Source organism: Cucurbita pepo, chromosome LG02, assembly GCF_002806865.2.
Source record: "Cucurbita pepo subsp. pepo cultivar mu-cu-16 chromosome LG02, ASM280686v2, whole genome shotgun sequence".
NCBI lineage: Eukaryota > Viridiplantae > Streptophyta > Magnoliopsida > Cucurbitales > Cucurbitaceae > Cucurbita > Cucurbita pepo.
Genome location: NC_036639.1, coordinates 13,819,240 through 13,844,887, shown reverse-complemented (window position 1 = coordinate 13,844,887; position 25,648 = coordinate 13,819,240). Strand labels below are relative to the sequence as shown.

Here is a 25,648-nt window from a genome sequence, read left to right as displayed (position 1 = left end):
CAAAGTTTTAAAACGTGTCCACACGGCGTAGATACCGTTTTTATATAAAGTCTTTTTCTTTTAATATCAGTTTCAATAATTTTTTTAATGGATAGTTTTTATTTATTAACATAATTTCTATTAAAAAAGTAAATGACCTAATATATTTATTTATTAACATCAAGGCGAGGCAGGGATTTGGACGAGGTCAGGAATATGGAGTATAATCTTCGTTCCTGGTTCAATTTAGCTTAAAGAAAAAAATCTCTCCTTATTCATTATTTAAACGGGAATTCTCCGTCTAGTTCGGAGCACGTCCCGGCATGGTTGAACATCTCTAAATAAGTGAAGTAGTGTTATTCTTCTTAGATAATTTTGTAGGCATAGAAACGCTACTAAACTAATGTATAAGTTATTTGGTTGAAATGATAAGAAATATGATAATGATTATGAAGTCTGAACAACCAATTATAAAGTCTTATGTTCCAAAAATGTACGTAAGGGTGAAAACCTCACACAGTGAGTTGAGGATGGTAGTAGTTGAACATTAAAGATGGCATTCAATAATGGGTTACCAGAAATAATTAAGCCAAATGGGCCACGATGATACATAGCTGGGGATAGTAGCCTACCAAAATACAAACCCATTTGAGACCAATAGAATTCCAACAATGGTGGAAAAAACATACCAAGAACAGAAGATGTCGAACGATGATCATGTTATCAAGAGCATAATAGTGATGAAATTGGTATCATTAATTATGAATTTAATACACAGAATTACAAATGATTACAACTTAACATCAAAATAAATTAAAGTTGAGGATGTTATAAGTTTGATTATTATGAGCATATGAAATGGGGCTCAAACTCCACAATAAGCTCCGGCAGTGGAAGGCGTTTTCTCACAGTCTTCTTTGGAGAAGTAACCAAGTAATCCATAATGGTTAAAAGGGTTGAATTTCAAGGGGAATTGTTCATCCACCAACTCATTTGGAATCTCAATAACTCCTTTGTGGTATGAAAATAGGGCTGTTGAATACCTTTCCTTGCTTCCCTCTATTATAACTCTATGTGTGGCTGAGTGGATTCTCCCATTGCTCCATGCCTATCCATCAAAATCAAATTTTATTCTTACCATGTTCAAATTTGAGTTAATTCAAGCATTCAAATCCATCTTTCCAATAATAATTAATTTCGATTTAGTGACTATATGTGAGATCCCCCATCTCGGTTAGGAAGGAAAACGAAGCATTCTTAATAAGGTTGTGGAAAACTCTCCGTAGCAGATGAGTTTTAAAAACCTTGAGGGGAAAAGTTCAAAGATAACAATGCGCTTGGGCTGTTACAAATGGTATTAGAGTCAAGACACCAGGCGGGCTAAGCCCCGAAGGGGGTGGACACGAGGCAGTGTGCCTACAAAAACGCTGGCTCCAAAGGAGGGTGGATTGGGGGGTCCCACATCAATTAGAGAAGGGAACCAGTCTCGAAAGGGGTGGACATGAGGCGGTGTGCCAACAAGGATGTTGGACACCGAAGGAGGGTGGATTGTGGAGGGTCCCACATCAATTGGAGAAGGGAACGAGTCTCGAATGGGGTAGACACGAGGCGGTGTGCCAGCAAGGATGCTGGGCCCAGAAGGAGGTGGATTGGGAGTTCCCACAAAAAAAAGCAAAAAGACAACATCCGTTACACTATATACTTTTAAGTATGGATCAAAGCACAAGTAAGAGGTATACCAAACAAGCATCACCAGCCATGACCAAGAAGGAATTTGGATTGAATTGAAGTCCAATCCAATGATCATCCTTTTTTGCTTTGATTTCCAAGCCATTGACTCCATTTTGATGAAGAATAGTGAAGAAACTCTTGTCTGTGTGAGCTTCTGCTCCAATATTCTGTTCACCCATCTCAGGAATTCTATATTTCATACCTCTAAGCAAATAAGTGGTTGAAGCAATATGAGAATCATAGTACTTTTCCACTCCATAGCTTTCAAACACCATCCTCTTCACTAACTTCTCCATCTCTGATACCATCTTTGTGTATGCAAACAAATCCTCACTGTCCAACAAAATTATTTGCAATATTAATTTGAGTGAAACTACAAGTAGACATCCATATAATTCATACCAAGTTTACCAGAAATGATGATTCCCAGAAGGCCACATGAGCTTCACAAACGACTCAACACCTTCAAAACTCGCTGCATTTTCAATGCCAAAGCTTTCATGAAGAGGAAGAACAAAGGGAGCCCTGTGGTCCAAAAAGCCATGGTAAGGCTTATCAGAAACATTCTTCATTTTAGTTTCTAAAGGCAAATCAAAAAGCTTTTCCAAGCCATTGAATATGGCATCATCAAGCTCAACCTCTTGCTCAACATCATTCTCATACTCAGCCAAGAAACACCCATATTCTTCAAGAGCAGCCCTCACATGGCTGCATGTTTCCACCCATTTGGTGCTTTTAGGACGAAGGTTTTCAATGGAGAAGCTGATGACTGGTACCTCAGGGTTTGTGGAAGAACGAAACCCCATGGCTTTGGCTTTGGCTTTGGCTTTGGCTTTAGCAAGAGAGCTCTTTGTTTTCGTGAGTGTTTTGGATGCCAATCCATTCAAGTCATTTATATAAATGGGGTTTACAAATTTTCGATGAATCCAATTTGGAGCATTTTTGGCTGTGTACACAATTTGTGATAAGATTTGGAGTTTTGTCAAAGGAATATATCCTAATTGAAAGAATTTGGCTTAATAGAATATATCTAGACACTCATCATTTTGGAGTTGATAACACAATATTCAAATTAAATTATGCGTGCAAGTGATCAATTTCTTTTAAAGAAATTGTGTCAAAATCGACCATTCAATCGTGTTAGAAAATTTAATCCAATTCTCACATTTGTTGTATTAAAGAAATGTATTTTCTAACCTTAACAAGATCGTAGCTTTAGAAGTGTGATTTAGAGTCAAAGATAGAGTGAAAATGGGTCGGGCTAGGTTCGTGATTATTATTATTATTTTACTTAAAAATAAATGGATGACTCAGTCAACAAAACCATGCATGGGTTTTCTTGTTTTCCTTCTCCAAACCAAATAAGGGTTTAGGGTTTAGGGTTTAGCATCGGACCCGTAGAGATATTAAAGGCTTCAATGACATGGAGGGTTGAGTTGAGGTTCAATATCAATACTAAACTTCAGTCAATGACAAGTTCAAGAGACAAAAAGCTAAATTTTTATCGATCCCTTAATTGCAATTATCTTTCCAAAGCTATAGTGTTGACGATATCAAGTAGGTGAGAATGAAATAAAAGGAAAGATTCGAAAGATGGGAGAGGGAAACCAAAAGTCATTAGACATGAAAGAGAACGAAAATTATAGAACCCTAAAATAACTATTTGAACTAAATCGAAAACAAATTGATTGGATTGAATTACTTTTAGAAATTGACTCCAACCAATTGTAATTGAATCAGTTCGATTTAGCTTCTTCTACCTAAATAGAATCCTACACGTTTGAACTTAAAAAAAAAAAAAAAAACCTTAAATTAACTCTTAAAATAATTTTATTATCCCATTTTATATAATAATAATTCACCTCTTTTTAAATATATGTTGTATTTGAGGCACAAATTAGATTTATTTTTTATGAACTAAAAAAAGTGGTTAGTCTCCATAGATTTTATATAAATTTTTTATTGTAGATAAATATAGCGGACTTTAAGGTGCCTAACGAAACAAACTCAGTTTCATATTTATTGATTATTGATTATATTAATGTCAATAATTATCTTTAAAAAAATATGTAATTCATCCAACCCGTCACTATTAAAAAAATAAATAAATAAATAAAATTGTTGTATGCGAAAAAATGTAGAATATATATGAAAGTGATGCATAATTTCTCCTTTAATTTTGGTAGATAGTGATTACGATAATATAAAGATATAAGATCTTGTTTGTTTCATGTTATAATAAGTCCTTTTTTAACTAAAAAAATTTAATAATATCATTATTTGCATTGACATGTCATTTTCACGTACACGTGTATCCAACTATTGCTCATTAAACTATAAATCAAAGATGACGATTGTAATTAAATATAATTTTTATTCTTCACTTCTTTCCTCCTCCAAATTCAAATGTAATTAAATATAATTTTCACGTCCACAACGAGGTGATAGTATTATTTTTGCACTTTTTCTTTGAATGTTTTTAAAATGTGTCTGCTAAGAAAAAATTTTCAAAATCTACCCCATTCGGAGTCAACGTCTAACTCAGATACTATTCTTTACAAGTGTGGATTGTGAGATCTCACATCGATTGAAGAGAGGAACGAGTGCTCGTGAGGACACTGGACCCCAAAGAGAGGTAAATTGTGAAATGTCGCATGGGTTGGAGAGGAGAACGAAACATTTTTTTATAAAGATGTGGAAGAAACTTTTTCTGAGCATATGAGTCTTAAAAACTTTGAGGGGAAGTCTGAAAGGAAAAGCCCAAAAGAGAACAATATTAGCTAGGGGTAGATTTAAACTATTACATACTCAGGTAGTTGTCATGGAACTAAAGATGATCGAGTGGTCAAACCAATAATTGGTATTGGTTCGTGACTATAGTTACATAATTCAACTAACCAATATGAATCTGAAACATAACTTATAATTCAATTATGATCTTCACATTCTTTTACTTATAAAACACTATACAACTCAAATAAATGATATCATCTTCTTTGGAAATTAAAAATAGTGATAGAGATGGCAAATACAACAGCAAAAAGAACAGCAAATCCAGCGACCATAGAATTAGAAAGTCGCAAGAAATCATGTCTGAAACCAAAGTACTGTCTCACAAATTCCTGCACAGTTTGACCAGTTTCAAGAACATCCTGCACATCTCCATATTGGGAGGCTACTAATCCATACAACGTCCAACCCACTGGGCAAACCCAGTAGTACCATGCCCACCACACCGGTATCCTCTATAAAAAAAAAAAAAAAACAACAAACATTAATCATTTTACGGGAAAAAAAATCGAAACCCGAACTTGGAAACAAAACTTACCGGTTTTGGGACGACGAATCCCGAAAACAGACTCCACAGTCCAAAGAATGCAAAGGAGAGAATGGAAGCAATGTGATGATTTGGTGTCATTGCCACAGCCATCATCCCATAGAAAGTGAAGTAGAGCAAAGTGAAGTACATGATGAACAGATACCAAAGGAACTTAGCAACACTGCATTCAAATCCAATCATAGTGTACACTATGAGAGTGTAAACCAGAGCTTGGAGTAAAACATATGGGAGCTCAATCAGCACCTGAAACATGGGACAGGACACACAGTTTTCAATGCCTAAACGAAACAAAGTTCTTATGTTTCAAAACAGAACAACGTTAGTACCGCTGCAAATGCGTATGAGAAGGCTGAGTACATTCCAGCAGCTCTTTCACGATAAAACACGGTTCGTTCTACGGCGAGCACGGGCTGTACAGAGAAGGCATTCTGGACTCCCAAGAATAGTGTTGCAGTGTACATTGATCCCATGGCATTGAATAGATCTTGTCGCCTTGTCCTTCATTACACAAGTCAATGTTTTCCAATAAGAGAACAGAACATGTTTCTTGTCTTCATGGCATGTGAAGGTAACAAAAAAGGCTTACCTTTTTGAGCCAAGGTCCCAAAACATTGTACCGAACATCAGCGCAATGACGATGGTGAACAGCAATCTCACGGCGGAGTAAGACGGGTTGCGCCAATTACACCAATGTTGCTTCCATAAACAAGCTACACATTGTGTGTAAAGTGATCGTGAGTATTGAGTTGGGAAGTATAGGTTTGTTGATCCCGGAGTTGGGGTACTCAATTCTTCAACAAGCGTCTTGTTTCTCCTGTTCATCATTTTCAAAAATGTTCATACGAAAAGCATCACATTTATGCATAATAACTGGTCTACTATATTGTTGATTACCTATAAAGTTCTGAGTTTCTGTACAAATCAGTGAAGTCAACCCCTAAAGCTAGTTCTTGTGCTGGGGAAGTGACTTCTAACATCCATGTGGCAGGGTTGTACCCATCTTTTATTCTAGCAACTCCTTTGATTTCCTTAAGAATAAAGATGAAGACTTTACATAATTGTTATTGGGGAGGCAAAATCATGAGTGTTTGTAATAATTTTACCTCAAAGTACTTTATTAGATGGAAAGAATGGCGACCCAATGGACCAACGTATATTTCTTGGCCTCCTGGCTTCATCAAGAAGAGCTGCACCAAATAGCTCAAAGTGTTAAGTATTAGAGGTTTCATTTAGCTTAAATGTTCATTGTTTGGTCTGTCACCTCATCGAAAGCTTCGAAGATGTCGATACTCGGTTGGTGAATTGTGCATACAACAGTTCTTCCAGTATCCACTGTGTTTCGAATGGTTCGCATGACAATGGCTGCAGCTCTAGCATCAAGTCCTGAGGTTGGCTCGTCCATGAATATTATGGATGGATTTGCTACAAGCTCCACTGCTATGGTGAGTCGCTTGCGCTGCTCGGTCGAGAGACCGTTTTCACCTGGCAACCCAACTAGAGCATCCCTCAACGTCTTTAACTCCACAAGTTCCATCACTTCATTAATGAACATCTGTTGTTATACATTGCAATCAAATTGTCAGCTATTCACTTGAAGCTCTTCCAAGAACAAAAGTAATAGAAGAACAGTATTGGCATAGTTTACCTTTCTAGTTTGGGGATCGACTTGTCGGGGCAGACGGAGCCATGCGGAGTAGAGCAAGGATTCGTAGACAGTAAGATGAGGAGAATGGATGTCATTTTGTTCACAATAACCAGAGATTCTAGCAAATGTTTGTTGCTTCTTTGGATAACCAGATATCTTGATGTTCCCTTCAATGTAACCCCCAGTTTTTCTACCAGCCAAGACATCCATTAGTGTTGTCTTACCAGCGCCACTCACTCCCATAAGAGCTGTTAGAACACCGGGCCTGAAAACTCCACTTATTCCCTTCAGTAGCACCAACTTATCTTCAAAAATACCTTGGTTTTTCATTTCCTGAAAACCCCATCAAACATACTTATGATTAGGAAGTTTCAATGGAAATTTCAACTCTTCCTTTTTTTTTAGGTGGTTTGATTCTTACCTGCGGCATGTCAACAGAGTAAGTGATATCTTCAAATGAAATTGAATGTTGCTCAAATGGAAGAATCATTCCTGTTCTATTTCTGGCATTGGCTTCAAATTTCATTTCTGTTCCTGGAATTAGCACAACGCCCAACAATCAACTGGTTAATGACTAATAGATTAGAGGTTCGAATTCTCGATCTCCGAACTTTGTTATACCTCTTTTGTCACCACTGTCAATACTTTCTGGTTCGCCTGATTGAAAAGCTCGACCCTTCCCAAATGCTACACAATCAAAACTAAGATGTTAATTTGAGGCTCTTTCTTACTAAGATGCGTATTTTACGAAGTCGTATAAGGTCGAGATGATTACGGTTGAGGAACGACAACGCCAAAGTGAAAAGTAAGTTGAACAGAAACACATAACCAAGCAAAGCTCCTGCACCAATCCAATACCAATATGCATTTGGGAAGAATCCACGGGTCTTCAAAACCACAACTCCTAATGCGTCCTATAAAAAAAGACAGCTCAAGAACATAAAAAAACAGTGAATATTACTAAAACATGATTCAAAAGAGAGAATTTTAAGAACTTACATGTGCCCAACTCTTTCCAAGGAACTCGTTTACAACTACGGCGTTTTGAGCATACATTATTGGTGATGTCCAATACCCCCATATCCACCATTTCTTAATGTCCTCTACATAAAGAATGAAAATAAGATCAAAGTTGACTATTTCATTTTAGAATGCACAGCTGTGTCGTACCTCGAGACAGGACAAAACCGCCAAGTGCATAGAGGGTCAGAAGAGCAAAAGAACCGATCGTGTTCGCAACGACCATGTTACGACACAATGCAGCAATGAAGCGGAACAGTGCAGCAGCCATCTGATTAACTAGTAGAAGCACCAAGAATTGTTTGAAAAACCTGCAGCATTGTTGTTCCCATTCATATTCACATCAAAAAGAAGGAAAGAAAGACTTCTCAAGCTCAAAAAACACTTTTAGTATCTCTTACCTCTCAATATTTGGATCAAAGCCAATGCCATAGTATGTGATGACAACCCACAAAGCAACTTCAATAAAGGTAATAGGAATCTTGAGGATCCAATTGGGAAGAGAATACGCCCATGAAGGATAGAATAAGAGGTCCCTTTGCTTGTAGAAATTAGGAAGCTTAATTGTGGTTAATGAGAGCTCTGATAACCCATTAAACATAATCATAATAACTGTGAAGAACAATGCACCAGTGTATATTCCTCCATCCACAATGGTATCACGATGCATCTCAGTTCTTAGGAACACACTCATTGTAATTAAAGCCATTACAAACAGCTGAAAACTCCAAAAGGCAATCGTGTTAATAAGCTGATAGGCTATGTCTTTCAGGAAAAGAAACAAAAAAAAGAGTAAATTTGAGGCTACCTGAAAGAGCTTGAAAATGTAGACGAAGGAGTTTCGTTTCATGAGAAGGATCTCTCTTGAGAAGCAAGCTTTTAAGAGTTCTCTCTTTCCAACACCATATTTCTGGGTTGTCAAAGCTGCTCTGTGGCTCTTAGACTTATCAAAAGGGATGCCAAGTTCATCTCCAAGCTTTATGCCAATATGGAATGATTTAAATGCATCAGAAAATTCACTGGGTGTAATGAATCTGTAAGCCTCCTCTTTGTTTTTCCAGTACTGTTCTTGATCTTTCTTTGATGTCACCTGTATAAAACTTAGATTTAGTACTCAATTATGGGGTTGCTAAAGGCTAAATTCTATTGTTGAGTAAAAACTTGCCTCTTGAAGAAAGTCAGCCACTCCCTTCCTCTCAGGACAAACAAACCCCATAGATTCAAAGAACTGAAGCACCTCATCACGAGGACCTTGATAAACAATTCGACCATCGGATAGAAGAATAATGTCATCAAAAAGCTCATAAGTCTCTGGTGCTGATTGGAGAAGTGAAATAACTGCCGTTGCTTTAAGAATGTGAACACTTTGCTTCAATGAATTCACTATTTGAAACGTTGTGGAGCTATCCAACCCCGTTGATATTTCGTCCATGAACAAAGCCCTCGCTGGACCAACTAACATCTCGCCTGTATGCAAACTTTTACTTTATTTCAAAATATTCAAGAACAAAAACAAGAACTTGTCATAGCTAAGCTGAAGAAATTGATCGAAGAACATACTTTTTTAAAAAATGAAATGGTTATCGAACAGATCATAGCTAAGCTGTATGAACTAATTTTACCTGTAGTGACTCTCTTCCTTTGTCCACCAGATATGCCTCTTATCATTTCATCACCAACCATTACATCAGCACATCCTTCCAATCCCAAAATCTAAAAGATTTCAAAGAATTAGAGATTAAGAACATATTTGGACACTGTTTAGCTTTCATAATAATATGTTACCTTGAGGATGTAATCTGTCACCATACTTGCCTCTTGACCTTCTGTTGCAGTTGCCTGAAAATGAAGCTCTTATGTAGGTTAGTGTCACTAATTCCTTCAATCAAACAGGAAAATAAATCCACTTTAATTTTCTTTTCTTCAGTCTCACTTAATCCTATCATTGTTCTAATTGGTCAAAGATCCTCTATTTAGGCATATTAACTCTGTTGTTGTTAATGAACTCCACTCTACAAGCTTTTTTTCTCTTGCAAATATTATGAACAATATTATGAGATCCAGCATCGGTTGGAGAGGTAAACGAACCATTCGTTATAAAGATGTGGAAACTTGTAATGGCTCAAGCCCACCGCTAGCAGATATTGTCCTCTTTGGGCTTTCCCTTTCAGGCTTCCCCTCAAGGTTTTTAAAACGCGTCTGCTAGGGAGAGGTTTTCACACCCTTATAAAGGGTGTTTCGTTCTTTTGAGTGGAAGCCCGAAAGGGAAAGTCCAAAGAAGACAATATTTGCTTAGTGGGCCTGGGCCGTTACAAAACCTCTTCCAAGAGACACGTTTTAAAACCGTGAGACTTACAGCAATACATAATGGGCCAAAGTGGATAATATCTGTTAGCGGTGGGCTTGGACTGTTACAAATAGCATTAGAACCAGACACTGGACGGTATGTCAGCAAGGACACTGGACCCTCCAGGGGAGTGGTTTGTAAGAGCCCAAGCCACCGCTAGCAGATATAGCAGTGGGCTTGGGCTGTTACAAGTATGGTTTTGATTAGATCAAATTAATCATATTTACCTTCATGAATGTATCAATATTAGGCTCAGGCTTTATATTTTCTGCCAACTCTCTCCTTGACAGTTCTGCTAGCATGTCTGCAAAAAATTAGTCATTTTAGATCCCTAAGTTGCAAAATGTTACATTGAGTTTTGAGTTTAGTTATCACTGGATCACAAGAAGATGTAAATGTATCGTTTTAAAGCTGACCGTAGCGTGAGCCGACGCCCTGGCATCGTGCAGCAAATGCTAAAGTTTCCCTAACAGTCATTTCTCCAATATGAAGATCATATTGACTGATGTAGGCTGCAGTCCTCTGGGGCACAAATTCATTGAGTCCATGCCCATTGTAACTCACCCTTCCACTTGCCTGAATGCAAAATGCTTCTTGAGATCACAGACTACACCAAAACTAAAAGAGTGAGTGCAGGGGATGCTTACTCTTATTTGAGGATCAAGCTTTCCTGCCAGTGCTAATAAAAGAGTGGTCTTTCCAGAGCTAGGAGGACCCAACAGCAGTGTCATTCTGCCAAAACAATCAAAGAATGAGTATCAGAACAAGAAATTGTGCTGATTTTACCATTTTTTTCCCCCTTGTTTTTCTTACCTTCCAGGCTTCACGATTCCACTGATATTATGAAGGATTTTTAACTGCTTCTTTCGACTGGAAAACATATGAAGGTAACCCAAGAACCCCTTCAAACCAAACAAACAAAAAATCACTGTAGTTCTTGAAAGTTATCAGCTCATATCAGTTCATGAGTTAAAATGTTACCTCCACCATATTGAGTGTGAAATTTAGAACTGTTGGCAATGCTCTACTTCCCATATAAGCATCCGCTTCGACATTCAAATGCTCGAACCGAACCTCGATTGTCGGAAGTTCGATTCCTACCCTGAAAATGTCAAGAAACATACCACAAAAACATCAATCAAACGAACAACATTTTCTATAAAGTTCAGTCTATGAAAAGAAAAAAAAAAAAAGGCGAATGCACCTATCAAGACGATTCTGCAGCTTCAACAAGAACTTCTCGTTATCCTCTTCAGCAACTTTAATCAACGCCTCAATCAAATTCTTCCTGTCTTGAAACCCAAGATTTAAGATATCAACTTCATTGGCTTTACCATCCAAAGTCGTCATCAACCCTTTCCTCAAACGCCTGAACGTCGGAAGCTTTTCAATGGCGGCCCATTTCAGCGATTCCTGGTCCTCTTCATGCACTGATGATACTGGAAAACCATCCACATTAAAACTCCCAAGCCTCTTAAACGAGCTGCCAATCCCCAACTCCATCTCCTCTCTGCTCCTTCAAAAACTCACATTAACCAACTTTGACCCTCAAAATCTCTGCCAAAATGGACTTCTTTCAACGCATTTTCATTCAAAAACTAAAGAAAACTCGAAATTTTACCAGTTTTTCTTAGGATTTGTGCGCGGGCTGCAGCCTTACAGCCTTACAGCAACAGAGTTATGCACAAACAAAATATACATGGCGAAATGAGCATATTAATAAGACATAATATAGGGGCATGTGCTTGCACGTAGAATTTATAACATATAGAATATCAATAATATAGTTTTAATTACTTCAAAAAATAATTTATCACGTGATCTAAATTTAATCATACTAGGCCATTTTTATAAATATATGAATTTCAAGCTGTCAAATTCTCTATAATAGTTTATGGTGTTAATATCAATTAGAATCAAATATATTGTTAAAATAAATATTATTCAAAATTATTCTTAGTTATGTTCTTTTTTAAATAATTAAAGTGTGAGTAGTTATTAACATGTCTTGATGCTTATAGATGACTAATATATGGTATAATGAATTATAATTTATATACCTGTTGTTATATTATTTTTAATTTATAAAAAAAAGTATATTATGATATTATTTTATCAACATTGACTTCAAATGAAAATAACTTGGATATATTATTTTATCATAGATGACGTTGGCGTAAATAAATCTAAAAATATTCTCCAATTATGTATGGGTATGTATTATTTCACAACTATATTGTATATATATTTATATATGCAACTAGATATTAGATACCATATATATATATGGTCCAATAATTTTGAGAAAGTAAGTATTTAGCTGTTACAAATAAAGTTTGTAATTTAATCCATGTATGAGAATATTCTTTAAATTAAATGCTATTGTTTAATGGCAAAATAAATCATTTATCAACAAGAAAAAAAAAAAAAAAAAAGCAAAAATACAACTCATAAGGTAAAATTAAAAGAAATCATTTTGATTAAATTTTGTATAATAAAAAAATACTTTTATTCTTTATTTTAGTTCGATTTGAATATTAAATACATGCTTAAATATGTACAAGTTAATAACACTTTTATTTTTATATCCAACGATAATATTATATCTTAAAAAAAATAATATTATAGATTTAAAAACAACTCGAACACCGTTGTATATTTGATTTTACAATTCAATAATTCTATAAATAATTATAAGGTTGATATTTACTATTAATATCTCAAAAAAGACAAATCAAATTAAAAAAACATCAAAAAAATTTATTTTACGAAGAGTAAAATAAAATATGCAATTTGAATTGATTCAAATAAATTTAAATTTAAGTTCGTCCTTAAAAAGAAAAGGTTTAATTAATTATAAAAAAAAAAAATACCTCTAGTAAAAAAATATTCTTAAAATTTTAGTTAAAAAATTAGTTTAGAACAAAAATCATTATTATTTTATTTCAAAAATATTCTTAAATTTTTAATAGTATTTAACAAATATCATTGAATATAAAAGAAAAAAATAATCATTAATGTCCTTAGAAAATGTTTTAAAATATCTTTACCTTAAAATATACTTCTATGGAGCATTAACACCCTTTTTAACGTTAGAAGGATTTCAAAATTTGTAAGTAAAATAAAATATATTGCAATTCAACCTTTAAATTAATTCATATAAATTTAAATTTAATTTGTCTTAAAAATATTAACCATTATTTATCAAGTGGGCCTCAGACTTTAAAAACCCAATTGATTAATGTGGGCCAATCTGAATCCCGTAGCCGTTACCATTACCTACTGCGCACCGTTTTGTTGACGTGGCAGCCGAATTCGACCGTTGGGTGCTTTTTGGTAGCTAAAACTTAAAAAAGAAAAAAATGAAAAAGAAACAGTATCTCCATATCTCTTTACGCTCCTCTTTCAGTTTCTTCATCTGAGGTGAAATTTTGAGCTTTCTTCAGCGAGTCGAAGAAGAAGGAGGTTTGACGATAATGGCCGACAATTGCTTGTTTAGTGAAGAAGAAATGGCGATTGATGAGGCTGTCGGCCACCCGCAAGCTTACGCCAAGCTTTGCCGCGATCGACAAGCTGGATTGTACTGCCGTGGTCCTCCTTTCACTTTCACGCCTTATAGTTTGAAGAAGCGAGAGGTTAGATACGAGTCATTCTGAAATTTTTCTTTGATTAGATGGAAGATTGAACTGAATTGTGATATTGCTGTTCTGATTTTAATTCCCCACTGTGAGAGAATTTGAGCCCTTTCTGTTACTTCGGGGGAAACTGTTTGTGATTAGTCCGTAGTTAATTCCTTTCTGTTTTGCAATTCTTGTGGATTTCTGCATGATTCCTCTTCAAAATTTCCATTTCTGGATGGAAATGTTTAAGATGGCACGAATTCTGCAAGGAATTAGAAGCAGGAACTTTACCTAATTACCTTGCAACTACTTGTCCTGACTTCCATTTTCATTATACTTAATGCGTGGATCTTTGCCTAATGTTTCAGACCGCAATCGCAATGGAATTAGATCAGTTGTTTCCAATAATAAATCCAAAGGCAAAGCCTACTGCGAAGCCAAAGCTTTTTGTCAGTCTCTTATGGAAGCAACTCAACCATCTAGGGTAAGTAGCTGACGTTCCATTTCTGAAATTTCTAAAAACATTTGTGTATTCCTACTTTAAATCATCTGGTTTTGATTATATCAGGAACGCTGGCTTCGATCCTGCGGTAATTCGAGTCGACCATTACGGCAATGTTCTTTATTATCATGCTGATTCTGCTTCACCACTTGCTTGGGATATTGATCATTGGTTTCCTTGCTCAAGTATACTTCTAAAACTGTTCCAAATTTTTAAATTCGTCTCCTCTCTTGTTCTCATAGTTTTTTGGTGAAACACAGGAGGAGGACTGACTGTTCCTAGCAATTTACGAATACTTCAATGGCAAGCCTGCAAGAGGAAACATCACAAGTTAGAGTTCTTAGTTCCATGGTGGGATTTTCAATTGGGTATCTCTGTAAACCAGTTTTTGTCCATCTTTGCTTCATCCAACTCAGATTTCAGGTGCGTTTGCTTTAACTTCTTGATTGATGTTCATTTGAGTTTATGAATGTTTAGGTGGTGATGTTAATATGTAAGTATTTTCATGATATAATGATGACAGGCGCAGAGCCTTTTCATTTCTGTTCTTCGAAGGCGAAAACGAAGAGCTGAATAATTCACAGACAGTTGAATCTCATTCTTTTCCTCAACATTTCGTGGCATCCAAAGAGCGACTCGGATTTGCTCCAGCTGCCATTGTTTTATCTCGAAGAGAATGTTATGATGATTCTTCATCACCTTTGAGGTCATTGGACTACAATAGACAACCAAGACCAAGTATTCCTATAGTTGGTTAGTTACTAAGAAAAATTCTTCTCATTCATGCTCTCTTGCTCTTGAAAAGTTCGATTTTGATTTCATACCAACAGTTTAAATCAGTATATAACTTTTGGATTCTTTGATTAATGTTAGCTGCAAGAAAAGTGAAACCTGAAGTTCTTAAAGAGAATGAAAATCCAGACTTCGTTACGAATCCATACCAAGCCATTGTCATGGCCAGAGATTCTCTAAGACAAAGAGATGAAAGGGCAAAGCTGAAGGCAGAAATACAGAGGGTAGATGATGAAGTGAATGATATGAAGCTAAATAATGAAGAAGAGAAGCTGAGAATTCAGGAATTGGAATTAAAATTAATTAAACATAAAAGAAAGGCTGAGAAGTGCAGGCGATTAGCCGAGGCTCAATCATCCCATAAGACAATGCTGGAGAAGATGATCCGAGATGCAATGCACCAGTAAGATTAATTAACAGCCATTGTACGAAAATAAACGTACAAAGCAGATCAAATAGGACTTAACTTGCCAATGTGACTGTTTTCTTGTAGGAGTGTTATTTACAAGGAGCAGTTAAGGCTAAACCAAGCAGCAAGCAGTGCACTAATGGCCCGGCTTGAAGCGCAGAAGGCAATTTGTGACACCGCTGAGAGGGATCTCTACCAGAAATACAGACAGAGAGATGAGCTCGAGAAACAGCTGAGGCCTGGACATGAACAGGCGCGAAAAAGATCAAGAACTGACAATATGCTACTCCTGGAAGAAACAGACCACAAAACTCCAACTGCCTTTTTGCCAGGAATCAAGCCAAAGACACCGACACACAAAGAGCTGAGACTGTTTCTAGAGGAAGAACAAAGAGCTTCTGAATCTGCTTTGTCCCAAAATGGAGGGGAGAAACAAATGGAACCTGATATGGCCATGGAGAAGCCTGGTGAACATGATGAGAAAGCAATTGTTCCACTGGTGGAGGAAGGAAGCTTAATTATCCAAAGGCTTCAAAATTTAGAAATAGGAGAAGCAAAGGGACATGGCAAGCTATTCCCTTTCATGCACGAGTCGGATGTTGAAGAAGAAGAAGAAGACGAAGAGAGTAGAAAAGAACGAGGCAAAGGAAACGTCGAGAAGTGGCTTCAAATCCTGTTAGAGGATGAAACCCAAGAAGATGTAGATCTCCAAAATGAAGATGAAGGTGACATGATGAGCAAGTCTCATGAAATAAGTGCAAATTCCCCACAGGAGGAGGTTGAGGCTGAGCAAAACAAAGAAGAGGAGAGGATTGTTGGAACTGAAGGCAGCAAAGCCAAAAAAGAAGTGAGCGAAGAAGAGTGTGAAAAGAATGAGCAGAGTGGGAAGGAAATGAAATTCACAAGGTCAGCCAGTGCAAGGATCTTCAGGAGAATCCCATCTTCACCATCTCTGATCTTGGGAGGAATGAAAAAGGGAGTGGACTGTATGGGAAAGAAACCAATGGTAAGCGGGGACAACGATGTCAATGGCGACGATCATTCTGCGAGAAACAGCTTCATCAAGACACTCAAGAAGGCAGTAAGGTTATGAAACTTGCCTGTTTCATTCAACTATGGCCAGTGTTTGTACGGTATGTCTTGCTTTGTCCATACAGTTCCTTCTTTTCTGAGTGTTGGTTATTCATTCTCTTGAAAGCCAATAAGTTTGTGCAATTAGGCGCTCCATGTATAAGATTTACTGCATTCCTTTTCTTGGTTGTGTTTGGAATATAGAAAGGGGCTTGCTGGTGTGATTCCAAATTTCATTTAGTTGTTTATTCCTTAATTCCAACATTCTTAAAACATAAATTTACAGATCTGTCAGAGATTCAAAAGAATTCCAATTCCTGTAAGAACAGCTTATAAACCTCCCATGGCCAAATTCCAAAAGAATAAAAGAATGAACATGAGATAAATGGAATTACAATTGGGGGTTTCACCACCATTTATATATAAATGTGATTACAAATACATATTGAGAATGAAAAAGAGACTCTTGGAAAAAGTCAGATTCATACGGTCTGTGGCTAATTTTATTTCTATAAAACTAACACAAAATTCTAAGCCAAACCAACCAACCAACCAACTTCTTCCTGTGTTTGTTTGAACTGTTGATGGAAGAACAAATTTAGGCGTTGGTTGGAGCTGATGTTTCTGGTGAACTGCTTGCAGAGTCACCTTTGGGGTTCAAAGGCGTGCGACTGGTGGCTAAGGAGCCATTTTCACCGTCGTTCTGGGCCAAAACTGGGATCTTAACAGCTGATCGTTCCATCTCCTTCTCGAGCTCTTCCTCCTTACGCAGTGCCGTGAATTGGCTGTCCAAGGATCTGGCTGCTCCCAACCATGCCAGGACGATAACCAACAGGATACCTCCAAGGTATGGAGTCGAGTTTGCAAGAGATCCGAATGTCAAGATCATGAACTGTTGAATGAGAGCGCCTCCAGACTTCCCCAATGGATTGCAGACGACATCGATGGCAGCCTTGCCTTTGACCTAAAGCACGAAGCCATTAAAAAATGAATTCTTGAACAAAAATTTAGTAGTACACATTCAAACAAGACATCAAATTTACCTTGGTATCCTCATCCAAGGGAATGTAAGCCATTTCTTTGCAGGGATCAAACAAACTGTACTTAGCACTCTTGCTGAAGATGTTTTGCATAGCACCCACATAAACAGCCGCAAGAAGAGGCGTTAACCCGAACTGGGTAAGCATCGGCGCTATCGGGCCTCCAAACAAAATCAATGAAAAGAAAGCAACTCCAGTAATGAGGAGTACTGTGGGCGTAATATTGGCTGCAACTCCCCACCCGTATTTGTTGAAAATATATTGACTAAGCAACATCATTATGAATGTTACTATTCCAGTAGCAGTTGAGAAATCACCCATGAAAGACGAGTATTCGTTCGGGCTCGGAAACTGTACAGTTACGAAGAGGGTATTATTTACAGAACAAGCTGATTAATAGACAGACATACCAATGTCAAATGCAACAAACCTGTGCTTTGAGCTTCGATTTCCACGTAACCTCGACAAGGTTGATACTGATGCCATATGCAACGACCAAAGTGGCAAGATCCCTGATGTATCTTGAAGATGCCAAGAATTTCAAGCTCTCCATTGTCCCCATGGTGACCTTCTCCTGTAAATGAATGCAAGAATACAAAAATTCAGAATCATTTAACAAGAGAATTGATAGCTGAAGACGTACGCAAGCAACCGTACGAGAATGTGGGGGTTACCTTCTTCTTCTTGCTGCGAGTTGGAAGAGAAGCATACTTATTCACCCACCAATAGAGGAAACAGATCGCAAGCCCCATACCGACGACTATACTCATCATGGCTTTCAAAGATATAGCCCAACCATCGACTCCGGGACCCAAATGTTTCCTCATGTTTGAGAAATACTTCACAGTTCTACCTGAGAAAATGAGGGCAACATTCGCACCAAGACCGAATAGAGGATAGAACTTTTTGGCTTCATCAACAGTTGTAATCTGCAAAAAAATGGCAACCAAAGAAAGGGAAAATTAATGAGCTAATCCTTTCAAACTCCATTGCTAAACCATCGGTCACGGCGCTTGCTCGGCCACGGATAGATTCAATTCCTATCCTTACATTTATCAGAACATAAACCCAACAACTAAATGCAACAACTTCAAGGGAGAAATCCAGTTCTTTTGAATTCCCTTGCATTTCACATATCCCAATCAAGAACTCAAAATAAAACATGTAAAGCCATTAATCAGCAGGAGCAAAAACTATGATCCATGTAAAATATCGTCGAATTCGCACTCGAACAAGATCTAAAATCGCTAACAGCAGTCACAACAACACGAAACTCGAATCATAAATCACAAGTTTAGATGCCAAAGTTTTGAAAATTACCTGATTGGCAAATCCCCAGAACAACACAGAAACCACGACACTTCCCCACAGCTCAGCCATGACGTAAAACAAGCAAAAGCTCCAAATCCTCATAATAGCCAGAGGACCAAGGAACCTCGGGCCAAGGGAGTTGAGAAGCTTATCAGCAAAAGCTTGAGGGTGGATAAAATTGCTAAGAGGATACAAAAGAAATCCAAAAGCCCCAAAAAAGGCAATGAATGGAACGATGACAGTGTAGAACAGAGCCTTTCTAGGCAAAACATTAGCCAATTTGGTGTACAACAACATGAACCCAACAGCCATGGGCAAATTAACCCAAGTCTTCAAAAATGGAATAATCTCAGCACTGCTACCTTTAGCAGTCACAACCAAAACATCCTTTGTATCCCTAAGAATTGTGTAATTGAAAAGGATGCAAAAGAACATAAGCCCAAGAGGGATAATCTTCTTGAGGGTTTCAATCTCAATCCCCAAAATTTTAGGGATCTCATCGGAATCCGCTGCAGGCGCCGCCGCGGCCTCAGCCCTGCAGATGAGAGAAACACGCTCTTTGGGAGAGAAGGAAGCGTTTCTCGATACAAATCCCTGAAATCTTTGAAACCCATTTGAGGAAAGTGATAACCCAGGAAGATTCAAAGGCTTTGTGGATAAAATCCTTTGCCTAAGGCCATGAGAAGGCAATAAGCTTCTGGCCTTGGGATTTGGGGGAAGAGTAAGAAACCCTTTGCTTTGCAAAACAGCCTCCATGTCTCTCCTCTTTGATCCCTTGTGGAAAAACAATAATCCAAACGCTTTAGGCTTTCAAAAAGAGACACAGACAAGGAAGGAAGAAGAGGAAAGAAGGAAGATAAGAAGAAGATAGGTAGGAATTGCAAGTTCCTTCTCCAGAGGATGGGCGAACATACAAATATCTTTCTTTATATACAAACAACAGAAATCAAAAACCCTCGAATTGTTTCAGAGAACAAACAGCCAAAAAAAACCCAATAAAATAAAATTCAAATCAAACCAAAAGACGGAAGGAATAATTAAAAGGGTATTTTCCACAAGTGGGTTGAATTACAGTCGCAAGAACAAGAATAACTTTGTTCTACAGATCTGTTCTTGAAAGGTTAAATTATAAACTGGAATCACTTTGCTCTACCCATCGGTTCTTGGAAGGTTAAATCATAAACTCGGGTCTCTGAATTTGGAGTGTTTTTCCTTAGTTTTCGGGTCTGGATCGTTGAAACTTTGACCAAAGTGGAACTGTTATGATGCCATTTTTTAAGGAGCATATGTTTTTCTTTCCACCACCTGTGCGGACAACTTCATACATACCGTGCTTATTAACATTTGGATCCCCATTTATTGAACTAACAAATAAATTATCTTACCTTAATTACTTAATTATCTCCTTAACCAATTGATTAATAATATAATTTAAATTATGTCATCCACAAAAAAATATACATATATATATTAAACATTCTTGTATTAAAAAATATATATTTCGTTCACTATTTTCAAATTAATTAAAGCACTAAAGTTATATTTTTTTTTTCAAAGAATAAATTTATGTATATTTATTTTGTTTTAAAAACTTCTCTTTAGTTTGTGGAAAATGGATTGAAATTTTTTTAAATAGTTAATAAGATAATTAACAATGAATAAAATAATAAAGACAATGTCACATGTCACAATGTGTTTATTTTTTTATTTATTATTATTTTCCCCTTTCTCGTAAAGAAGTTGCAAAAGCAAGTTGGCTAAAAAGGGCACGATCACGGTCGAAATTAAACTGCCACCGTTCGGAAATGTCCAAAGTACCCTTCATTTTAAGATCTTTTTGAGCTTCTGCAAGTTGGTCAATAAAGTGTCACGCTTTTCTTTTCTTTTTATTTAACGAACGAAAATTACGCATGAAATAGCTAGAAAACGATGTAATGTTCTTTGTCCACCAAATAACGGGTGCTTCTCATTTATTTCTATGTTTTTTTCATGTTTTTTTTTTTTTTTTTTGGTTAAAGTGCAAACTTTTCTTTTTCGCCTCTATTTTTATTTGAATATTAATTTTAATGTAAGGTTGAGGGCGGAGTTAGGATGTACTCCTCGTCTCCATCCCCGTCCTGTTTCTCATTTCATAATATTAAATATAAAATATACCCATGTTAATTTTTTTACTTAATATATGATTTTTTATAAATAATTATAATATATATTATGTATTTTTTAAAATTAATAAAATTTATTAAAAGTGGATTTGAGGGCGAGATGGGATGGGGACTCCCGATCATACCATGCCCCATCCCTAATCGACTAATAAGGTAGATTTCTCACCGACGTCTGATCAAATTGTAGATTTCTCACCTCATATAATAAAATAGGGACTCAACTTTTGAATATGTCATATTCAAAAGATTTGTATATACCACTTAAAATTCTTTTAACTTTTATCATAATTTTGGTATGTTTGATTTTTTGAATTACCTAAGATTCGCGGCTTTGCTTTGGACTGGTCTCCTACTAATGGAAATAGTGTTCCTTGATTATAAACTCATGACCATTCCCTAAATTAGTCGATGAACTTTCATCATCTAACCGTTATAATTTTTTATTTAATAAAATTTTACATTATTTTAAATGTTAAATATTAACATATTTGATTATTCCCAAGTACCATGTATCAAAATTTAAAAATAATAGTTAGAGAGATTAATATTATACTTAATTTAGGACAACACTTGGTAAGTAAATTTATTTAATATTAAAAATGTATCAAAGATCTTTCTCTTGATGTATTTTATATTTCACGTCTTTCTCCTACCTTAAACTATAAAAAAAAACTAAGCGATAATTAAATTAACTTAAAAAATTCTACTAGTTTAAGGTAGTAGCTTCACAATTTATATATATTTTTAAAATTATAATCGGTGTTATTTTTATAAAAAAATAATTCTTAAAATACTAGAACTCAATATAAATTGAAATTGAAACTCCCAAGCCATGAAGCATAATTTTTATAAGTCGATTAAAATAGAAAGACCATAAATTTTTTTCCTGAAATTACATAATTTTCGTTATTTTCATTAGTTTTTCTTTTCAGCTGCAAAATAGGAAGGATTCAATAATTATTATAATTGCTTTCCATAATATATATTAAGAACAAAAGGAAAAAGAAAAAAGAAAAAAGAAAAAAGAAAGAAAAATCCATCCCACCTACCCCGCTATTGGCTGGAACTACTAATTCCACGATATGGATCCAAGTCAGCAGTGGGGCTCACAGACCGCTTACGTTGTATCCGGCCATGGTTATGAACGGACAGCAAAACTCTTTTTAATTTTTTTTTTTTTTTTNTTTTTTTTTTTTTTTTTATCAATGAATAAAATTAAACTAATTAATTACTTAACTACACTGAACAACGGTTTAAAAGAGTACACGTCAGCATACAGTAACATTGAAAGTCAAAACAAGTGGCTAGGCTCACCTTTTAATACCCCTTCCTTCCCTTATTTAATCATTCCACCTTTTTTAGTGATTTAATTAAATTTAATCTCTCCTTTTGTTCAATTACCTTTTTGTCCCTAAAATTTTCAGTAATAGTTTGTTTGTTAGGAGTGTGTGAGAGGAGAGAAAGGAGCTTTCCTTTGATTATTATTTAAAAATGAAATATTCACTAAAATATTTTATATTTTCATGGGTGACGTATGAAAAGAAATCCATTTTTGTAAAGATCTTATCTGTATCATCATTCTGAAGCTGATTTGGAGTTATCTTTAAATATTTAAAAAATGATTTAAATATTGTTTCCGAATTATTTATTTGGAAGATGGCTGAAATTCATATTCCATTAAAAAAAAAAAAAAAAAAAGGGAAAATTAATTAATTTTGAAAAGAGGAACTTAGTTGTGGAAAAGGAGAGATTGATTTAAGGAAGAAGACAGATAAAATTTGAAATACAAATTGCTTTTGGTTTTGGGGAACTGTTTCTCGTGGTAGCAAGCGAAAGCAACCCTACCCCTCAAGCCCTTCAGCTCCCCGCTTTTGAACGCAATCTCTTTGCCTTTTCTTCCTATCTCCTAATCCTCAACTACCTCTTTTCTTCAAACTTCCATTTCCAATCAAATTCCCAACCTATACCCTTCTTTGACTTTCGAGCCTTCAAAGTCAAAGGTGTGAGGGCTCGAGTTTGTTCGTCAACTACCCATCTCTTAATTATGAGTCTATGTTAGAAATTGAACCTTGCTCGGTTAAGAACAACCGCCTTCCATTAAGTGGATCAAATTCCAAGTTTATGAAAAACAAAAATTAGGGTAAGGACAAGTGAATCCAAATGGATGAAAGTGACAAAGGAATTTGTGTTTGTTGTAACGCTTGGTGAGGAGATGAGGAGGAAGCTACGGGTCTTTCTTGGGTAGGTTGTTTCGGATTATATATATATGGCAACTCCAAATGCAAAAACAATACAAAACAAAGATGTTTTGAGGTATAAATACACCATGTATTCCTTATAGGTACCCAATCAAATTTGGCCCAAACAAGTTCAGGTCCGAAGGTGCCCCAATATAATCATGCCCAAGCCCACATAAAAGCCTACTGAAGGTTAGAACCCTTCCAAGATTAAATATATATATTGTATGGGGTCGAAGGCTTGAGACCACCTTGATGTGAGATCTGATTTGGAGATGGAAACGAACCATTTCTTGTAAGAGTGTAAAAACATCTCTTTAATATATGCATTTTAAAACTCTAAAGTGGATGGTATTTTTTACTTTGTGTTAATAAATTTATGAATTTTATATTTGACATTTTTTAAAAATTTTAATTAATTAATTAAGACATAGAAGGCATTCAATTAAAAAAAAAAAAAAAAAAAACTACGAGGAATTATATTATAAAAATAAATAATAAAAAACTAACCCATAAAAAATGAGAGAGAAGGGGGTAAATAGATAAAATAAGGTACATTAGAATTTAAGTTTATTTTTAATATAATAAGAAGAACGAAAGTCAAGGAAGCAAATTGGCATTACGAAAACTATAGCCCAAAAAACACATCAAAATTACCAGTTATGCCATTTTCATTATCCAGAAACACGCACACAGAGATCTCCTCCATTTCCGCCATTAACACCCAGCTTCACCCATTTTGAGTTTCTATTTCTTCGATCCATATCTCTGAACCCTCTCGTCGATCCACTCCCTCATATCCCTCAGAACAATTTCCATATTCTCATCCGGCTCCCCTTGAATCAACGAATGGTACATCCCCTCGTAAAGCTTCAAGGTCTTATCCACGCTCGCCGCCTTCTCGTACAGCAATTCCGACGATGACGGACACGTCACTCCGTCGGCCGTCCCGTGCACCGTCAGAAATGGCGCCGTAACCCTCGAAAAATTGTCTCTAATGTACTGCGTAACTCTAACCAATTCCCTCATTGTCCCAACCCTCGGTGGTCCTGTGTACCGTCTAGGATTCGCCGCTATGATTTTCAACTTCTCCGGATCCTTAATCGCCTTTCCCACCATTTTATTGTCCGGCATGGCGGCCCAAGTGTCGGCGACGCCGAAGAGGAGGCCGTAGAGGAAGAGGCGGAGTTTGCTCGGTTTCATGTTTTCCGGAATGACAAAAAGAGGCGCCGAGAAGATCAGGCCGGTCCAGGTGTCTGGATCTGACTGGAAGTACATGAGCATGGTGGCGGCACCGCCCATGGACTCGCCGAAGAGGAAGGCAGGGAGATGACGGTAGGGCTCGCTGCGGCGGGTGTGGAGGAAAAAGGAGAGGGAGGCGGCGGCGACTTTTTCCATATCGCCGAGGTAGCAGCGGAGGCCATCGGATCGGCCATGGCCAAGGAGATCGGCGGCGAAGACGGCGTAGCCCCAAGAGGCGTAGCTGAGACAGATCTTTTGGAACATCCAGCCGGTGTCGGAGCCGTAGCCGTGAGTCATGTAGACGGTGCCTTTGGGCTCTGGCGAGTCCAGAGGAATGAAGCTCTGCGTGAAGAGCTTGCCATGGGGGGTTTCGAAGAAGGATTTGGAGTTTTGAACTCCTTGTGAGGCGTAGAATTCTTCCTCCGGTTGGTCGCCCCAGTAGTTCGTCAGAGTTTCCGGCGCTGGTGGTTCTGGGGCCATTTTCGCCGTTTGTGGCCTTGTTCTTGGTGAGGGATGGGGGGATATAGTAATGAGTGGGGAAGGTTAGATTTGTAATTTCGTATTATAGTTTAATTTGTTTGTTTATTTATTTATTTTTTTATTTCAATGAGGTTTGCACAGACTTATTTAATTTTGCAATATTGATAAATTATAATAAATTTTAACTTATGGTTCAAGTTAACCTTCAATTTTCATTTTCGTTTGAGAAGGTTTATGAATTTTTAATTTGAAAATGCTTATTTTAGTTTTAAATTAAAAAAAAAAAAAAAAAAAAAAATCTTTTTNTACCAAAGACCTAATACGGGAGTAGGTACCCCTCATTCCTTTTATCTTTCCAACCTAGCAATTATACTTACCTAATATATTTATAAATTTAATAGGCATAAAACTAAAAAATTAATAATTATAATTAACCCATTTAATGTCCCCACAAAATAAAAAATTACGAATTTTTTATAAACTAAATTAAAAATTATGGGTTGTTTAGCATAAATTGGGTCCAAAATGAAAATTAAGATCTTGTTATTCGGAGTTAAAAACTTATTAGGTAAATAAATATCTAAATTTATGATTTATTAATAATATTAATTATTAAAAAAAGTTATGTTCTAGAAATGACGAAAATGGAATAATAATAATAATAAAAAAGACGAAAATGGAAAAACATACAAATTTATGGAGGAAATGAGAGTTGTTATT

General features: G+C 36.3%; 5 protein-coding genes across 5 annotated transcripts; 1 reads left to right on the top strand and 4 right to left on the bottom strand.

The window, feature by feature from the left end:
- Positions 1-714: 714 nt before the first annotated feature.
- LOC111789209 (2-oxoglutarate-dependent dioxygenase AOP3-like) lies at positions 715-2,563 on the bottom strand. Its single transcript, XM_023669905.1, has 3 exons — positions 2,122-2,563; positions 1,719-2,043; positions 715-1,087 (listed from the first exon to the last, which is right to left on the bottom strand). The coding sequence occupies exons 1-3, from the start codon at positions 2,514-2,516 to the stop codon at positions 845-847; spliced, it is 963 nt and encodes a 320-aa protein (XP_023525673.1). The 5' UTR covers positions 2,517-2,563; the 3' UTR covers positions 715-844.
- Positions 2,564-4,639: 2,076 nt separating this feature from the next.
- LOC111788511 (pleiotropic drug resistance protein 1-like) lies at positions 4,640-11,565 on the bottom strand. Its single transcript, XM_023668846.1, has 24 exons — positions 11,267-11,565; positions 11,044-11,164; positions 10,876-10,964; positions 10,710-10,794; positions 10,479-10,638; positions 10,290-10,366; positions 9,501-9,554; positions 9,338-9,428; positions 8,881-9,182; positions 8,524-8,805; positions 8,117-8,433; positions 7,866-8,026; positions 7,695-7,798; positions 7,471-7,609; positions 7,317-7,382; positions 7,117-7,229; positions 6,696-7,028; positions 6,312-6,602; positions 6,154-6,237; positions 5,945-6,078; positions 5,637-5,864; positions 5,377-5,548; positions 5,039-5,293; positions 4,640-4,955 (listed from the first exon to the last, which is right to left on the bottom strand). The coding sequence occupies exons 1-24, from the start codon at positions 11,563-11,565 to the stop codon at positions 4,698-4,700; spliced, it is 4,215 nt and encodes a 1,404-aa protein (XP_023524614.1). The 3' UTR covers positions 4,640-4,697.
- A 1,884-nt stretch (positions 11,566-13,449) lies between these two features.
- LOC111788397 (titin homolog) lies at positions 13,450-16,691 on the top strand. The gene is made up of 7 exons (XM_023668730.1): positions 13,450-13,697; positions 14,051-14,166; positions 14,251-14,369; positions 14,445-14,607; positions 14,708-14,937; positions 15,058-15,379; positions 15,470-16,691. Exons 1-7 carry the CDS (start codon positions 13,539-13,541, stop codon positions 16,476-16,478), a joined length of 2,118 nt encoding a protein of 705 aa, XP_023524498.1. The 5' UTR covers positions 13,450-13,538; the 3' UTR covers positions 16,479-16,691.
- A 142-nt stretch (positions 16,692-16,833) lies between these two features.
- Positions 16,834-19,563, bottom strand: LOC111788398 (ADP,ATP carrier protein 1, chloroplastic-like). The gene is made up of 5 exons (XM_023668731.1): positions 18,817-19,563; positions 18,171-18,425; positions 17,927-18,070; positions 17,500-17,847; positions 16,834-17,420 (listed from the first exon to the last, which is right to left on the bottom strand). The coding sequence occupies exons 1-5, from the start codon at positions 19,561-19,563 to the stop codon at positions 17,055-17,057; spliced, it is 1,860 nt and encodes a 619-aa protein (XP_023524499.1). The 3' UTR covers positions 16,834-17,054.
- A 4,178-nt stretch (positions 19,564-23,741) lies between these two features.
- Positions 23,742-24,988, bottom strand: LOC111789120 (caffeoylshikimate esterase). Its single transcript, XM_023669766.1, has one exon. It carries the CDS (start codon positions 24,926-24,928, stop codon positions 23,954-23,956), a length of 975 nt encoding a protein of 324 aa, XP_023525534.1. The 5' UTR covers positions 24,929-24,988; the 3' UTR covers positions 23,742-23,953.
- Between the last annotated feature and the right edge of the window lie 660 nt (positions 24,989-25,648).

Excerpts from the sequence above, each read along its gene's own strand:
- LOC111788397 (XM_023668730.1), top strand. The coding sequence starts at position 13,539 with ATGGCCGACAATTGCTTGTTTAGTGAAGAAGAAATGGCGATTGATGAG. Across the intron at positions 14,167-14,250 it reads AAGCAACTCAACCATCTAGG|GAACGCTGGCTTCGATCCTG; the intron begins GTAAGTAGCTGA and ends TGATTATATCAG. Across the intron at positions 14,938-15,057 it reads ACCAAGTATTCCTATAGTTG|CTGCAAGAAAAGTGAAACCT; the intron begins GTTAGTTACTAA and ends GATTAATGTTAG.
- LOC111788511 (XM_023668846.1), bottom strand. The coding sequence starts at position 11,565 with ATGGAGTTGGGGATTGGCAGCTCGTTTAAGAGGCTTGGGAGTTTTAAT. Across the intron at positions 8,434-8,523 it reads ACATTTTCAAGCTCTTTCAG|CTGTTTGTAATGGCTTTAAT; the intron begins GTAGCCTCAAAT and ends TGGAGTTTTCAG. Across the intron at positions 6,238-6,311 it reads TCTTCGAAGCTTTCGATGAG|CTCTTCTTGATGAAGCCAGG; the intron begins GTGACAGACCAA and ends TATTTGGTGCAG.
- LOC111789209 (XM_023669905.1), bottom strand. The coding sequence starts at position 2,516 with ATGGGGTTTCGTTCTTCCACAAACCCTGAGGTACCAGTCATCAGCTTC. Across the intron at positions 2,044-2,121 it reads TCTGGGAATCATCATTTCTG|TGAGGATTTGTTTGCATACA; the intron begins GTAAACTTGGTA and ends TTTGTTGGACAG. Across the intron at positions 1,088-1,718 it reads TGGCTGGTGATGCTTGTTTG|GCATGGAGCAATGGGAGAAT; the intron begins GTATACCTCTTA and ends TTTGATGGATAG.
- LOC111788398 (XM_023668731.1), bottom strand. The coding sequence starts at position 19,563 with ATGGAGGCTGTTTTGCAAAGCAAAGGGTTTCTTACTCTTCCCCCAAAT. Across the intron at positions 18,426-18,816 it reads TCTGGGGATTTGCCAATCAG|ATTACAACTGTTGATGAAGC; the intron begins GTAATTTTCAAA and ends ATTTTTTTGCAG. Across the intron at positions 18,071-18,170 it reads CTCGCAGCAAGAAGAAGAAG|GAGAAGGTCACCATGGGGAC; the intron begins GTAACCCCCACA and ends ATTCATTTACAG.
- LOC111789120 (XM_023669766.1), bottom strand. The coding sequence starts at position 24,928 with ATGGCCCCAGAACCACCAGCGCCGGAAACTCTGACGAACTACTGGGGC.